The 16,556-nt window shown below is 39.0% G+C and overlaps 1 protein-coding gene across 2 annotated transcripts in view; it reads right to left on the reverse strand.

The window, feature by feature from the left end:
• parp8 (poly (ADP-ribose) polymerase family, member 8) overlaps positions 1–16,556 on the reverse strand; it is a 371,536-nt gene that overhangs the window by 34,697 nt on the left and 320,283 nt on the right. For both annotated transcript variants that reach the window (XM_048531692.2, XM_048531677.2), the window contains 3 exons: positions 14,077–14,142; positions 7,242–7,309; positions 5,382–5,430 (listed from right to left, as the gene is read on the reverse strand). In XM_048531692.2, coding sequence (XP_048387649.1) covers positions 5,382–5,430; positions 7,242–7,309; positions 14,077–14,142 — 183 coding nt within the window. The remainder of the gene's footprint in view (positions 1–5,381; positions 5,431–7,241; positions 7,310–14,076; positions 14,143–16,556) is intronic.

A 16,556-nucleotide genomic window follows, 5' to 3' on the forward strand; every position in this document is an offset into this window, starting at 1 on the left:
AGATTTTGAAACTGGTATCCACAGTGAGACCATGGGGTTGTAGGCTCCCGAGGCAGAATATGAATATGACTCCTCCAGTTTCCGGGTGGCATCATTGGACACTTCTGGCACAAACTAGAGTGATAGGTAGACTGAATCACTGATTTTGACAAGTTGGAGGGCTCTACTCTGCGTAACATCAGCTTCAATTCACAGAATCGTAGATGCCAAGCAGTTCATCATATCCATGCTGCCTCTCTGCAAAAGCAGTTCTACTACCCCACTTCCTATAGCCTTGCAACTTCTCTCACTTCAGATAATGATCCAATTTCACTTTGAAAGTCAGGACGGTCTTTGCCACCATCTCACTGCCAGGCAGTTGATACTAGATATGAACTTTAAGTATGGTTCCTGTATTTAAAAAAAGTATTTACTTGTATGAGGAAGAGTACAGTGAAGACTCACTAGGGTGGCCCTAGAAAGAGAGAAGTGTCATATGAGGAGAGGCTGATCTTATTGAGATATGTAATATTATGAAGGGGTTTAACACTGAGACATTGTTCCTCATGACTGCGGAATCTAAAACAAAGAGCATAGTTTGAAGACAGAGGATTGATTATTTAGGACTGAGATGAAAGGCAGTTTCTTCACTCAATGAATATCACATCACCTCGGAGGCCAGGAACCCCGGCACTATGATGCTGTGGGCAGCAGAAGGTCAGCTCAAAGAACAAGATGATGTCTATGCGTTCTTCCGGAAGAGGAACACTGAAGTAGAACACCAAATGAAGGATATTTGGAATGGTCAACAAATGCTGACCTTGTCAGCGATGCTCATAGCTGATGTAAAAATGAACAATATCCTCATCAGTCATCACTGTTAACTGATCAAAAAGTGAATCAACTCAGTTAAACATGATTTGTCCTCAACAAATATATCCTTGCTTTACTTCAGTAGTTCACATCTGCCCAAGTGTTTTTAAAAATAATTTTGTCCCAGGTAACTGAATCTCAAATCTTTTGTACCAAAGGTTAATCTGACTGATCTGTAATTCATTATTTTAAATTTTTCCTAATTTTAAGTTTTCATTATTTTTTGTCCAAAAGTGTAATATTTGCATATCTGGCACATGCATGATTCTACTGTACTATTACTGTATCTAAGGAAGATTTTGAGATGATTGTCAGTGCCTTGTAATTTCCACCTTTACTTTCTTCTTTACTTTCAGAACTGGCCCTGGTGACATCAATTTTGAGAACAGCGGACCTTCTAATACCCCTCTTGATTCAGTTTTAGCCCATTCAACTACCTCCTTTTTCACTGCACCTTTGGCAACCTCTTCTCCTAAAGGCTGATGTGAGCTATTCTTTAAATATAAAATTTTGTGGATACTGTAAAACTTAAATAAAAATAGAAAACACTGGAAACAGTCAGCAGCTCTGGCAGCATCTTAGAGGAAGAAACTGGATTACCATTTCAGGTCATCAACTTTTGATAAAAGTTTCCCTCTCCACCGATGTTAACACGACCTTCCAAGTGTTTCCAGCAATTTTCATTTTATTACTCATTTGATAACCTGGGCACTCCCTCTATCTCCATGTATGGTTCACTTTTTGATCCCTAATTTGTCCCACTCCTGCTTTTGCTATCCATTTGTTATTTAACTGCCTGTAGAAGGCATTTAGATATCATATTAAGCTAACTGCCAGTCACCTCAAACTTTCATTTGCTTCTTTTTTATTTGCTTTTCTCTTTATTCTTCACCTTTGTTGTTCTATGCATTACAGACTTGATGGCTTTTCTGCTTCACCTTCCTCTCTGTCTCTTTCATTATTTAGCGAATTCTGGTTTTGCTTGTCCTTCCTTTCTACCTTCAGGGAATTTACTTCAATTGAACCTGAACTTCCTGTTCTTTAAGTGTAGAGGCATTAATCCATCATCTCCTATTCAAAATGTCCTTGCTATGTTCCATGTCGGATTTTTGATGCTGCTGTCTTTCCACTTTCAACACAATTGGGCAGTATATGGCACACCTGCCTGACATTTTGAAGCTTATCAGTGATAACCTGACATTTATAAATTATCTGACAGTTAAATATCTCATTGGCTGCCTGATAAGCAGTAAAATTTAATTTCTGGAGATTAATCATATTTTAACTGCGATTAATGGAGTCACATTCTGAGACAAAGTACGTTGCACACAATCCAGCATTTCTTTTTGCTGTTCATTCATTGCCACATGAAAGCCATTTCTTCACTTTTTTTTTGAGTGGGAAAATAAAGAAACATTTTCCTTTGATGCAATATAAAGTCAGCCTGAACTCAAAAGGGTTTAAAGTATAGAATTTGATACTGAAGTTATATAAATTTTTCCATCTTTGATCATTGCATTTTTCTAACTAACTGTGACTGCCATTGATGTGTATGCACATTGCCAATAATGACAGGATCAAGAGAACAAAATACAAGAGGTTTATGATCAAGAGAACAAAATACAAGAGAAAAGGAGTTAAAAAAATCACAATTTTCTAAATGTAGGGAATTCTTTATCTTCGAAAATGCATTAGTTGCAGCTTATATAAAATCTAAGGCCTGGAGCTTCTGTTTGATTGCTCAAGATTTTTCACTACAATTTGCCTAATATTAGTCAGGTCAAGGCAAATTATCACAACATTTCAAATATAAATTGTGTTCAGCACAATTTGAGATTTCAGCTTCCACAATCTTCAGCACTTGCTTTGAAAACAGTGTGTCAAAGTCAGTCTCCAACCATCAAACTGGCTGTGGCCCCAGAAGTAAGTCATCACTGTTAGGAGTTTCTAGCTAGCCAGCTTCATTTACATGTTCAAAAAGAAACCAAAAGTTAGGCTGCAGATTTTGGATTCGATGACAGTAAATGGTATATTTTCAAATGTGGCAAATTATTTCATTTTAACCTTAATGAAAAGTTTACTACTGAAACTCAACGTAACCAGAGTTTATATTTCTCTATTTATGAACATCAGCTTCAGTGACTTAAAGTTGAATTACTCTCAGGTGATGGGTCGATAGTGTGATTTTAAATTCTTATCGTTTGTGATAATTACATTTGCATATTCATTAAATTTTACCAATCTAACACCCCAAAATATACCAAGGAATATTTTTAAAAGCAACATTTAAAAACGAAGTATTTTAAAGCATCGTCCGATTGCATTGGAATTTGGTGACATACAAATTCGTTTGAACAGAAACTGAGTGGACAAGGAATTTTCAAACCAAGCACAATTTGCTTCAGAATTGACAATGACAGCTAAAGTTAAACTCCCACTCTAACCTGCCAATTCATCATTTTTCTTAAAACCAAACTATATTATCTAGTAGTTTGAATAATTTCATTTAATCAAGTAACAAGGAGGATTTTTTTCGCAACATTTAAATTGAATTACACAATTTTAAGAGCAGATTGAACCACTTAAGTAAAAGATGTAAATAGAGGTCAGCTGAGATCGAACAGGGTAGAACTTCACATCTTGTACATTAGCTAGATGTCCTCAAACAAACATTACAAACCATTTTAGATTTCCACTTGATTTTGGTCATAATAAAGTCATGCTGTGATTCAGCAGGATGCCTCACTGACATTCACAGCACCATTAATGCTTTATTTCGCACCATTTACATCTTTGTCACCGACCAGAGCTTAACTGGATGAACTAATCTAGAATTATCAGTAAAAAAGTGAATACTGTGTGGTAAGTGGCTCAGCCTATAACTTTTAAAATTTTTTGACCAGAAAGGTAATTTAAGTGGTGAATGTGTTCAATATTCAGCACTTTCTAGGTTGGCTGCAGCTGTACCAATGTATAAAGTGCTAGCTCATTATCTAGGGTAATGAACATTGCTTGCTGGTAATTGCTGCCATTGCACTCAATAGCTGTCTGCAATGTCTCTTCTATCAATTTGGCCAAGTGTGGCATTGAGGAACCCTTACAGAATTGAAATCAGGGGAAATTAATGGAAAAAGTCCACACTGGTTACAGCCACTTAGCAGAAAGGGAGATAGTTGTGGTTGTTGACTGTCAGTCATCTCAGTCCAAGAACTACAGCAAATCCTCAGGTTAGGCCCAACAGTTTTTAACTGCTGCATCAAAGACCTTCGCTCCTTCAAAAACAGGAAGATGTACTAAGAATTGCATAATGTTCAGTGCTATTCTAACTCATAAATTATTGAGGCAGTCTGTGTCCATAAGCAGCAAGGCCTGTTGAGTTTGTTCCAGTAATTTCTGCTCTAGCTCAATGAAACCATGGCTCAGCACATCTTGTTATAAGTCATCAGAGAATGGTATAATGGCTGATATCTGTATTTACAGGTCTGTAAACAAAATTATTTTCTTGCATATGCATGCTTTTTGTCTTGGGTACCATAATTAAGTCACTTACCCTGTTTGCAGGTAATTTTACAATATGGGATCTGTTGTTGGAAATTATCCACTTACCTGCCTTTGCCCATAACTGCTGCCGTTATACAGGGCCTTGGTGTGCAGCTTTGGTCTCCTCGTTTGAGGAAGGATATTCTCGCTATTGAGGGAGTCCAGTGAAGGTTCACCAGACTGATTCCCAGTTTGGCAAGACTGACATATGAAGTAAGACTGGATCAACTGGAGCTTGTACTCATTGGAGTTTATAAGGATAAGAATGGAATCTCACAGAAACATATAAAGTCCTGACGGGACTGGACAGGCTAGATGCGGGAAGAATGTTCCTGATGTTGGGGCAAGTCCAGAACAGTACTTTGAGCATACAGACTACAATATGATTGAGAATGCCGTTTAACATCACCTTCAAGAGCAGGCACACATGGGAAAGTAACATTGGATTTGTTAGAGATACTTACATTTCATGAATGAATTATGGTGGCTCAGTGGTTAGCACTGCTGCCTCACTGCACCAGGAATCCGGGTTCGATTCCAGTCTCGGGTGACTGTGTGAAGTTTGCTTGTTCTCCCCGTATCTGTGTGGGTTTCCTCTGGGTGCCCTGGTTTCCTCCCACAGTCCAAAGATGTGTAGGCTAGGCGGATTGGCTATGCTAAAATGCGCATAGTATCTCGGGTAGGTGGCGGAGTCTGGGTGGGACGCTCCTTGAAGGGTCAGTGTGGACTCAATAGGCTGAATTGCCTGCTTCCACACTGTAGGGATTCTAAATTGGTGTCCTGCTCCTACGGCTACTGAACTGTGGCTATCTATCAGTGCAATGCTCCTTTCCCGGCATGCTCTACATATTATATGGCTCAGCACACCTTGTTATAAGTCAACAGAGAATGGTATAATGGCTGATATCGGTATTTACTGGTCTCCAAACAAAATTATTTTCTTGCATATGCATGCATTTTGTCTTGGGTACCATAATTAAGTCACTTACCCTGTTTGCAGGTAATTTTACAATATGGGATCTGTTGCTGGAAATTATCCTGGTTAAAACAGAAACAATGTGTAATTTGCATTCTTGATTTTTTAAAAAAAATCAGCTATTTCAATAAGATAATAAAGAAAGACAAATCATTAACAGGCCTTCTAGCTATCAGTGGAAAATCAAACAATAGCACCTTGTTGAGCAAAACCAAGTGATTTGTCCATGCGACCAAAATATCAGAACCAGTGCTCATAAAAGAAAAATACACAAAAACATAAACAGGAATATGTCCTTAGAGATAAGGCAATGTATCTCTGTTGGAGCTGCCTACTGTTAAGAGACACAAAATGGCCAGAGCTTAAAGAAAAGCCCGATTACTAGGGGCACAAAATGGCCGAAATTTAAAAAGCTTACCTCAACAAAAAAAATGGTGCCTTTGAACAAAGGAGTTATTCCAAGGCAAAAGAAAACACTGTCTGAATGACAAGGTTACAAAGAATGCAAAGACAGCGATAAAGAAGATTAAAAAAACATTTGTACGATTGACAACAAAATGAAATTGTAACTCAAAAACTTTGAAAAATCACTACAATAAGTATTTAATTCTTGTCCGATTAAGGATGTGTTCAGCCATCAAAAAACAGCAGCAGAAGTTATCCTGCAGAAATTAGTTCTCTCTTTGAAACTATTTACAATATTAATAAATTCCAGTTAAAGATTCTTTAAATAATCACAGAGATAATAATTATAAAACATTAGAGAGATGCCTGGCATATTGTGTCTGATTAGCTAAAATGTTAACAATATAAATAATTATAAAAGTTATAATTATTTTTAATATTATGGAGTTTTATAACAGAATTACTTTTTATATAAAAAGAGTAACAGAATTTGACAGGAGATAGCCAATACAATGCATGATAGAATTCAAGTGGTCCTTAGCAATAAGCATGACCAGTAATTTTGGAATGCAATAAACAAAGATCCCAAGGCCTAGAAATTACAATAATTATTAAACATCATATAAAAACTAAGGACCTAGGGCTATCAGTAGGAATGTCCATCATTGATCAGGTGGTTTACAAGACTGGCCCCACAGAAGGGGAGGGGAGGGTACAGTAACCACATTGTGCTTGATCATTGTAACACAAAATGCATAAAAATACTGCTCTTTACTGTAAAAGCAGAGAGTGTGTCATTGATCTCTGCTCCGATCTGACCTGAAGATTAAGAAAACAATTGTGTTTTCACATCAAAACCAGATTCAGGGCAGATCCTTTGGCCTTCTCCCTGCATTAACCAGTTTTTGTTTGAATAAAAATCTACTACATGCCTGAATGCTGTCTGCCTTCTGAGTCTTTGTCCCTGGTCAGGGATATCTTGCTCCTACAGGCTCCTATCACGAAGGTTAGAAAATTGGACTGTAATAAATGATTTTTTTAGTCCAATTCATACATTAACCCTCCTCAGATTACTTGTAAACAAAGAAATAGTGATGGTGTTTAATGGGCCAAATCTGAATGGACAGTTGAAATGAGGAAATGTAAGAAACATGTATTACTATCACGATGTGAAGTTGGACTGGGGTGTTGGACAAGGTCAGAGGTCACACGAAACCAAGTTATAGACCAACAGGTTTGTTTGAAATCATAAGTTTTCAGACCACTGCTCATTACCGTAGTCAGACTGATTTAGGTCCTCAGAGATAATGGGAACTGCAGATGCTGGAGAATCCGAGATAACAAAGTGTGGAGCTGGATGAACACAGCAGGCAAGTCCTCAAGTCTGAGCAGACTAAACTGCAGTGCTATAGGAAACATGCTTATTCCTTCCATAAGATTTTATTGTTCAACATTTAAACAAAAGTACCATTGTAACAGAGGATGTGCCAGAGGATCCTGCTTGTCCATTTGTTTCTTGATTTCCAAGTATGGTGCCTATATTTTAAAAGAAAGTAAACATTTGATTTGATTTATTTATTGTTGAGTTTATATTGTTACAAAATACAGTGAAAAAGTGTTCTATATTGTTTGCCATTCTCCCCACTGCACTTCATGCGCTCAATTATGAGCACAGCGTCACAATATATTGAAATAAAAATATCAGCCAATGAATATACACACCAACCTCACCACAATATGAAGAGCCAAATAAATATGGAATTCATGAAAAACCCACTTGCTCGCAAAATAGTTTACATCTCTCCAGATACTGAGAGACTTCTTGTGTATATCTAGTGTTTCTGTTCAACTTTCCTCTTTTTGTATCCATTATAAGAGCCTTCAATCTTGTTAATTATCATTGTCCTCTTATACAAAGGACATGTCCCAAGCAGCTACAGACCATTAAATTACTGAGTGAGCTGCAAGCATGGAAATCAACATATTCATTTCCATCTGACCATGACATGTTCTATTTAATGTTACCTCCACAATGATTTTACTGCATTTAATTTAATCATCATTTTAATGGATCTACTAAAAATGTGAACATCTCTGAAAACATTAGGCATCATGGGCCTGTGCTTGTCTACCTGCAGAAATGTCTGGGCCACATCTAGAAAACACCTAAATAAGGATTAAATGATTTTTTAAAATAAATGCAGCCCCTTAATATTCTGCAAAGGGACTGCTATGATCACAGTGCATAATACAGACAGTGTCTTAAAATTTTAGTGTAGCATTTAACATCACTGTAAGGAGCTAAGAACATTATTGGAATTGAGTGGAATAAGGAACATCAAACAATTTCCTCTAGGAAAATATGCATGATTTTAGAATAATCTGGTAACTATCTATTTGGTTAGAAAACACACAAACAGTGCACGAAACAAAATGGTTATATTTTAAGCAAAATGCAAAAATGACACCTTGTAAGGTTTGACTACTTTATAGGTTCTTTGAAATACAAACTGTTTGTGTACGTCTAGGACATAGAACATAGAACATAGAAAATTACAGCACAGTACAGGCCCTTCGGCCCTCAGTGTTGTGCCGACCTGTCATACCGATCTCAAGCCCATCTAACCTACACTATTCCATGTACGTCCATATGCTTATCCAATGACGACTTAAATGTACTTAAAGTTGGCGAATCTACCACCGTTGCAGGCAAAGCATTCCATTCCCTTACTACTCTCTGAGTAAAGAAACTACCTCTGACATCTGTCCTATATCTTTCACCCCTCAATTTAAAGCTATGCCTCCTCGTGCTCGCCGTCACCATCCTAAGAAAAAGTGTCTCCCTATCCACCCTATCTAACCCTCTGATTATCTTATATGTTTCAATTAAGTCACCTCTCAACCTTCTTCTCTCTAATGAAAACAGCCTCAAGTCCCTCAGCCTTTCCTTGTAAGACCTTCCCTCCATACTAGGCAACACCCTAGTAAATCCCCCCCGCACCCTCCCCAAAGCCTCCACATCCCTCTTACAATGTGGCGACCAGAACTGTACACAATACTCCCAGTACGGCCGCACCACAGTTTTGTACAGCTTCACCATAACCTCTTGGTTCCGGAACTCCATCCCTCTATTAATAAAAGCTAAAACACTGTATGCCGCCTTAACAGCCCTGTCAACCTGGGTGGCAACTTTCAAGGATCTGTGTACATGGACACTGAGATCTCTCTGCTCATCCACACTACTAAGAATCTTACCATTAGCCCTATACTTTGCCTTCTGCTTACTCCTACCAAAGTGCATCAACTCACACTTGTCTGCATTAAACTCCATTTGCCACCTCTCAGCCCAGCTCTGCAGCTTATCTATGTCTCTCTGCAACCTACAGCATCCTTCGTCACTATCCACAACTCCACCGACCTTAGTGTCGTCTGCAAATTTACTAACACATCCTTCTATGCCCTCATCCAGGTCATTTATAAAAATGACAAACAGCAGTGGACCCAACACCGACACTTGCGGTACACCACTAGTAACTGCTCTCCAGGATGAACATTTCCCATCAACTACCACCCTCTGTCTTCTTTCAGCAAGCCAATTTCCGATCCAAACTGCTATATCTCCCACAATTCCATTCCTCCGCATTTTGTACAATAGCCTACTCTGGGGAACCTTATCGAACACCTTGCTGTAATCCATATACACCGCATCAACCGGTTTACTCTCATCTACCTGTTTGGTCACCTTCTCAAAGAACTCAATAAGGCTGGTGAGGCATGACCTTCCCTTCACAAAACCGTGCTGACTATCCCTAATCAATTTATTCTTTTCTAGATGATTATAAATCTTATCCCTTATAACTTTTTCCAACACTTTACCAACAACTGAGGTAAGGCTCACTGGTCTATAATTACCAGGGTTGTCTCTACTCCCCTTCTTGAACAGGGAAACCACATTTGCTATCCTCCAGTCATCTGGCACTATTCCTGTAGACAATGACGAGTTAAAGATCAATGCCAAAGGCTCAGCAATCTCCTCCCTGGCTTCCCAGAGGATCCGAGGATAAATCCCATCCGACCCAGGGGACTTATCTATCTTCACCCTGTGAAGGATTTCTAATACCTCTTCCTTGTGAAGCTCAATCCCACCTAGTCTAGTAGCTTGTATCTCAGTATTCTCCTCGACAACATTGTCATTTTCTAGAGTGTTGTCGTTTTCTAGAGTGAAATTGTGCAATTGTGACTTGCCAAATGTCAACCCAAGCTGGGTTGTCTGAGTCTTGCTACATTGGACTTGAACTACTTTGGTATCTGAGGAGTCACAAATAGTTACTGGATCGAGCACAAATTAAGCTGGCTGCTGTATCTGAGATTGTGTCAAGCTTCTTGAAGCAACTATTTTGATGCCTTTCCTACAGACTCTTATAGAGCACTGGGGTAAGGTACTTTGATCAAGGGTTAGTAACCCTTGATCAAAGTACCTTACCCCAGTGCTCTATAAGAGTCTGTAGTGATGAATCATTTTAATTTGGGGCGAAGGGGATCAAAGGATATGGAGGAAATGTCTCATCAGGCTATTGGGTTGGATGATCATCCATGATCATAATGAATGGCCCAGCAAACTCGAAATGGCAAATGACCTACTCCTGCTACTATTTCCTCTGATTCTGTTAATAAATACAGGCAATATTGTTAGTAACAGTGCCTTTAGACAGATCATTCAGCACCATTTGAAACAACTAAAGGCTTAAGGAACAGTAAATCTCAATGGGTAATTGATTTGATAATACTTTACAGTCAAAGACAAAAATATTTACTTAGAGATAGAGAAAATTAAAACAAAAACTACTTCTGCAGATTTTTCCTTCCTTTCATAGTTTACAATACATGCTGATAATAGCAGTAAGGGCTCAAAATATTTTCATTCTCAAAGACTCCTCTTGAGGTTGCTCAAGTGTCACTCATTGAGTTTCAGGAGCTTCATATTCTACAAAGGGACTGTTGTGATCACAGTGTATAACACAGATAGTGTCTTACAATTTTAGTGAAGCTTGTTAGGAGCTAAGAAAATCATTGGAATGGAGTGGGGTAGGGAATATCAATTGGTTTCCTCTCCGAACATATGCATGATTCTGGAATAAAATCGACATCCATTTGTATAAAACGTTTGGTTAGAAAACACAAAAATAGTACATAAAACAAAATTAATGTATTTTATGGAAAATACAAAGTGACACCTTGGAAAGTTTGACTACTTTTAAGGTTCTATTGAAATGCAAGCTGTTCACATAGTTCTAGCACAGTAACTCTTGATCAAAGTACTTTACCCCTGCAGTCTGTAAGCATGTCTAGTAATAAATCATTTTCAAACATAAACAAAAAAATGTTAGAAAATATTCAGCAAGAACGGCAGCAACTGTAAGGAAAGGCTAAGTGTTAATTTTTCAAGCATAGCCCTGCACGAGAACTGGAAGTTATTACAGTTGAACAGCTTATAGGAAGGGACAGGCTGAGGGAAGGGGGGAAACACATGGAAAGAGAAAAAGAAAGATAGCGATTAGGTGAGGTCAGAAAATTGATAAGATAGTACTTCAAGGAGGAAGGAAGCATCACGAGTGAATTGAATCAAAAGACTTTCAAGAACAGAAAACGTGAACACTTAAAGCAAGTTAATTCAGTTGAATGTATGTGTCATATCTGTGTAAAATATCTGAGTGCACTGCCTCTTGAAGATTTGCATGTTTGTTCTATTTCCCTCTGAGGCAGTTATGTAACACAAATTAGGGACAACATATAGACTCTACAATGCTTGGAATCATTCAGTGTCAACTTTTTTCTTTAGATGAGAATTGATGCAGACTTGGAATTGCCTTGATTCTCAAAGTCACATTACTTGCTGAATTTTTACATATAATCATTCAGCAGAGATCATATTTTGAGATTTGTTAGTTCCGTATCAGTTTCCTTGGACTCACGCAGAGATTGGTGACTTTATGGAATTCGATACCACAGAAAGTAGCCAAGGCCAAACTATTCTATGATTTCCATTGGATATAGCTCTTGGGGCTAAAGAGATCAAAGGACATGGGGGAAAGCTGAGATCAGGCTATTAAGTTGGATGATCATCCGTGATCATAATGAATGGTGCAGCAGGTTCAAAGGGCCAAATGGCCTAGTCCTGCTAATATTTTCTCTGTTTCTGTTGTAACATATAGGCAGCTTTGTTAGTAACAGTGCCTTTTCACAAATCATCCAGCACCCTTTGAAACAACTAAAGGCTCAAGGAATAGTAAATCTCAAAGGTACTTCATTTGGCAAACAAAACAAATTAGAGGAAACCTTCAAGACCATCAGTAATACCCTTACTGGTATAACATTCACAAAAGAGGAGGAAAACAACAACAAACTGCCATTCCTAGATGTCACAGTAGAGCGAACAGCCAATGGGGAACTTCAAACCAGCGTCTACAGGAAAACAACACATACGGACCAAATACTGAACTACAGGAGCAACCATCCCAACACCCACAAACGAAGCTGCATTAGAACATTATTCCAACGAGCCACCACACACTGCAGCACAGAGGAACTACGAAGAGCAGAAGAAAATCACCTATACAGCATATTCAAAAAGAATGGGTACCCTATGAACACAGTCCGCCGATTTCTCAGCAATAAACCCAAACAAACAGACAAAACGGGCCCAGAAACCATAACCACTCTCCCCTACATCAAAGACACTTCTGAAATGACTGCCAGACTACTCGGACCTCTTGGCATCAGGGTAGCCCACAAACCCACCAACACGCTAAAACAGCAGCTAATGAACTTGAAAGAGCCTATACAGACAACAAGCAAAACGAATGTCATCTACAAAATACCTTGCAAGAACTGTGACAAACACTACATTGGACAAACAGGCAGAAAGCTAGCCATCAGGATACATGAACATCAACTAGCCACAAAACGACATGACCCACTATCACTCGTATCCTTACACACTGATGAGGAAGGACACCACTTTGATTGGGACAACACATCCATCCTAGGACAAGCCAAACAGAGACACGCACGAGAATTCCTAGAAGCATGGCATTCCAACCGGAACTCCATCAACAAACACATTGGCTCCAAATCAATCTACCGTCCCCTGAGAAAAAGAACAGGAAATGGCATCACCAATGCAGGAAATGACATCACCAACCCAAGGAAACCTAAACAGATAAATAGAACACAGGATATAACGCCAGTGCTTCGTCAGAGGCTCACTGATGATGTTACCTAGAATGGTGACGAAACGTCTGAAAACTAACCTTCCAGCTCAGCGAGCAAACTCACATCCAGAACAAAAATATTTTCTTAGAGATGAAGAAAATTAGAACAAAAACTACCTCTACAGATTTTTCCTTCCCTTTATGGTTTATAATACATGCTGATAATAACAGTAAGGGTTCAAAGCAGTTTCATTCTCAAAGACTCCTCTTGAGGTTTCTCAAATGTTATTTATTGATTTTCAGGGGTTTCTTTCTCAGTCTCACTGACTCCTCCGTAAGATGATGCAGTCAATTAGTAGCAATACCTTCTATTTTTGTGTTGATGTATGGCAATTTCGACACACATAGAAGCAGAGTTAGAAGAATTGATCCATTTTCCTAATAATCATCATTGCTGTTTAAATTTAAAGCCACAACAAACAAGGAAAGCATTAATTTTCTAGATGCAACAAGTTTTCAACTGGCCTAAGTTCATAACAATCACTTATTTAACCATACTACCATCCACAAAAAACATCATTGTAAAGATATTCTTCACAGAATGGCAAGAATTGCATGTATAATTCTAACATAGTCACTGCATCTCAGGAATGTAAGGCACTTTAAGATATGAGAATAAATAAATGCAAATCTTTCTGAAATGTTAAATTATAGAACTGACATTTTTTTTCATCACAATCACATCCACTATGTTTCCCCAATGTGTAAGCTTCTGAAGTCTTACAGCTTTTATGTAGCACACCCCCCCACCCACACCCCACCCCAACCCAACCCAAACTCTCACCCTGTCCGCAGCAAGCACAGGAGAGATCCCACTTCTGATTGGAGGAGTAGTTTCTCACCATTTCCTTCCATTCTCTTTACAGGGGCTCCTTTCTGATTGGTCACTCTGATGACTGGATTTTCCAAGAAGATTTGGGGTTTTTGGGACTGGATCTCAACTGCATCCCAAAAGTATTTTGAATGTTGACAGATGTAACTTACCTCCCAGTGAATGCAGTCTAATACTTGGTTACAAGCTTTGGAGCTTACCTGGGTCATTTCCCTGATGGATGTGATGCTGTCCAGTGCTTTAACTAATCGTTCATAGTCTTTTTTCTAGATAAAAGTAAGAAAAACAGTTTAGCATAGAGTTTACAAAACAGGCAAGATAACAATAGTAATATGCCCTCAGCCTGTTTCCAATTCATAATAATACATCACAGTTGTGAAACTGAATCAGACCATTTGCCCCTCTTGATGTTGCTGTTTCACATTATCAATTAGATACCACCATATTTATTCACACCCATCTGTTATCTTCATTGCACCTATACAATCTAATCTTGAACATTGCTAAAGCAAACTGGATTTTGGCTACAGAGGGAAGAAGATACAAATGTATGAATTAGGAGCAAGGATGGCCACTCAGCCCTTCAAATTTGATTTTAAGCTCAACTCCATATTCCTGCAAACCCTCAACAACCTTTCAGCCTTTGGTTTATCAAGATTCTATTTCCTTCAACTTTAAAAGTATTCAAAGACCTGTGAAAAAGAGTTTTCCAGAGACTGTCAACCCTCAGAAGGAAGGAGAAGAAATTCTCCTCATTCCTTACTTTACAAGTGCAGTCCCTTGTTTTTAAAACAGTGACTCCGGACTCTACATTCTCCCACCAGTGGAAAGGCTCCCCCTGTCAGACTTGAGTCAAGAAATTACCCGTCTTGGAAAGAAAGTTCCGAATCACAAGGTGTTTACTCTGGTGGGGTTCAGCTTTGTGATGAGGTCATGTCTGCTGACCTCTGATACAATGCTAGGAGGGCACAAGTGTGAAGGAGACATCAGTTCTTTAGGGCTTCATTCCCCATCCCAACCCCCCGCCCTGCCCCGCCCCTACCACCACGGCCTCTCAAACTCCATGCCAACTCATACCTCCAAACTAATTCCAACTTTTAATATAGCCTCCCTACATCTTGAAAAATGTAAGTCCTCATGAAAACTTTCAAACTTTTAAATCTCAAGCTACTGGTCGCTGATAAAACAAAAATTCTTCTGTTCATACTCTTAATCCTTTTCTAACCTCTTAAATTGTCAATCAAAATGTAAACTCAGAAGTCCGCTGAGATGAGCAACTTCTGAAGCTCAGCCAAGCATTCATGAGAGAGTCACAGAGATGCATAGCACAGAAGCTGACCCTTCAGTGCAACTCGTCCATGCCGACCAGATATCCTACATAACTCTAGACCCATTTGCCAGCATTCTGCCCATATCACTCTAAACCTTTCCTGTTCAGATACCCATCCAGATGCCTTGTAAATACTGTAATTGTACCAGCTCATTCCATACACGCATTTGCGTGAAAAAGTTCCCCCTTAGATCTGTTTTAAATCTTTCCCCTCCCAAATTAAACCTATGCCCTCTAGTTTTTGACTCCCACACCCCAGGGAAAAAGACATTATCTATTTACCCTTTCCTTGCCTCTCATGATTTTATAAACCTCTATAAAGTCACTCTTCAGCCTCCAACACTTCACGCAAAATAACCTCAGCCTATTCCTATAGGCAAACCCTCCAACAGTGGCAACATCGTTGTAAATCTTTCCTGAATTCTTTCAAGTTCACAACATCCTTTCTATTGCAGGGAAACCAGAATTGCAGACAGTTTTCCAATAGTGACCTAACTAATGTTCTGTACAGCTACAACATGACCTCCCAACTCCTATACTCAATGCACTGACCAATAAAGGCAAGCATACCAAATGTCTTCTTCACTATCCTGTCTACCCGAGACTCCACATTCAAGGAACTATGAACCTGCACTCCAAGGTCTCTTTGCTCAGCAACACTCCCCAGGGCCTTACCATTAAGAGTTTAAGTCCTGCTCTAATTTGCCTTTCCAAATGCAACTCCTTATATATATCTAAATTAAACGCCATTTGTAACTTCTCGGCCCACTGGCCCATCTGTTCAAGATCCCATTGTACTCTGTGGAAATGTTCTTCACTTTCCTCTACACCTCCAATTTTGGTGTCATCTGCAAACTTACTAACCATGCCCCCTATGTTCACATTCAAATCATTTATATAAATGACAAAAAGCAGTAGATCCAGCTCTGATCCCCGTGACACACCGCTGGTCACAGGCCTCCAGTCTGAAAGGCAACTCTCCAGCACCACCCTCTGTCTTCTACATTTGAGCTAGTCCTGTATCCATATGGCTGGTTCCTTCTGTACTCCATGTGATCTACCCTTGCTAACCAGTCTACCACAAGGAATCTAGTCAAACACCGTACTGAAGTCCATATAGATCAAGTCCACCACTTTGCACTCATTAATCCTCTTTGTTACTTGTTCAAAAAACTCAAGTTAGTGAGGCACGACTTCCTGCACAAAAAGCGGTGCTGACTATCTCTAATCAGTCCCTGCCTTTCTAAATACATGTAAATCCTGTCCCTCAGGATTCTCTCCAACAATGTGCCCACCATTAATGTCAGGCTTCCCAGTCTATCATTCCCTGGGTTTTTCTAAACACACTTC

This window comes from Stegostoma tigrinum, chromosome 1 (genome assembly GCF_030684315.1).
Source record: "Stegostoma tigrinum isolate sSteTig4 chromosome 1, sSteTig4.hap1, whole genome shotgun sequence".
Lineage (NCBI taxonomy): Eukaryota > Metazoa > Chordata > Chondrichthyes > Orectolobiformes > Stegostomatidae > Stegostoma > Stegostoma tigrinum.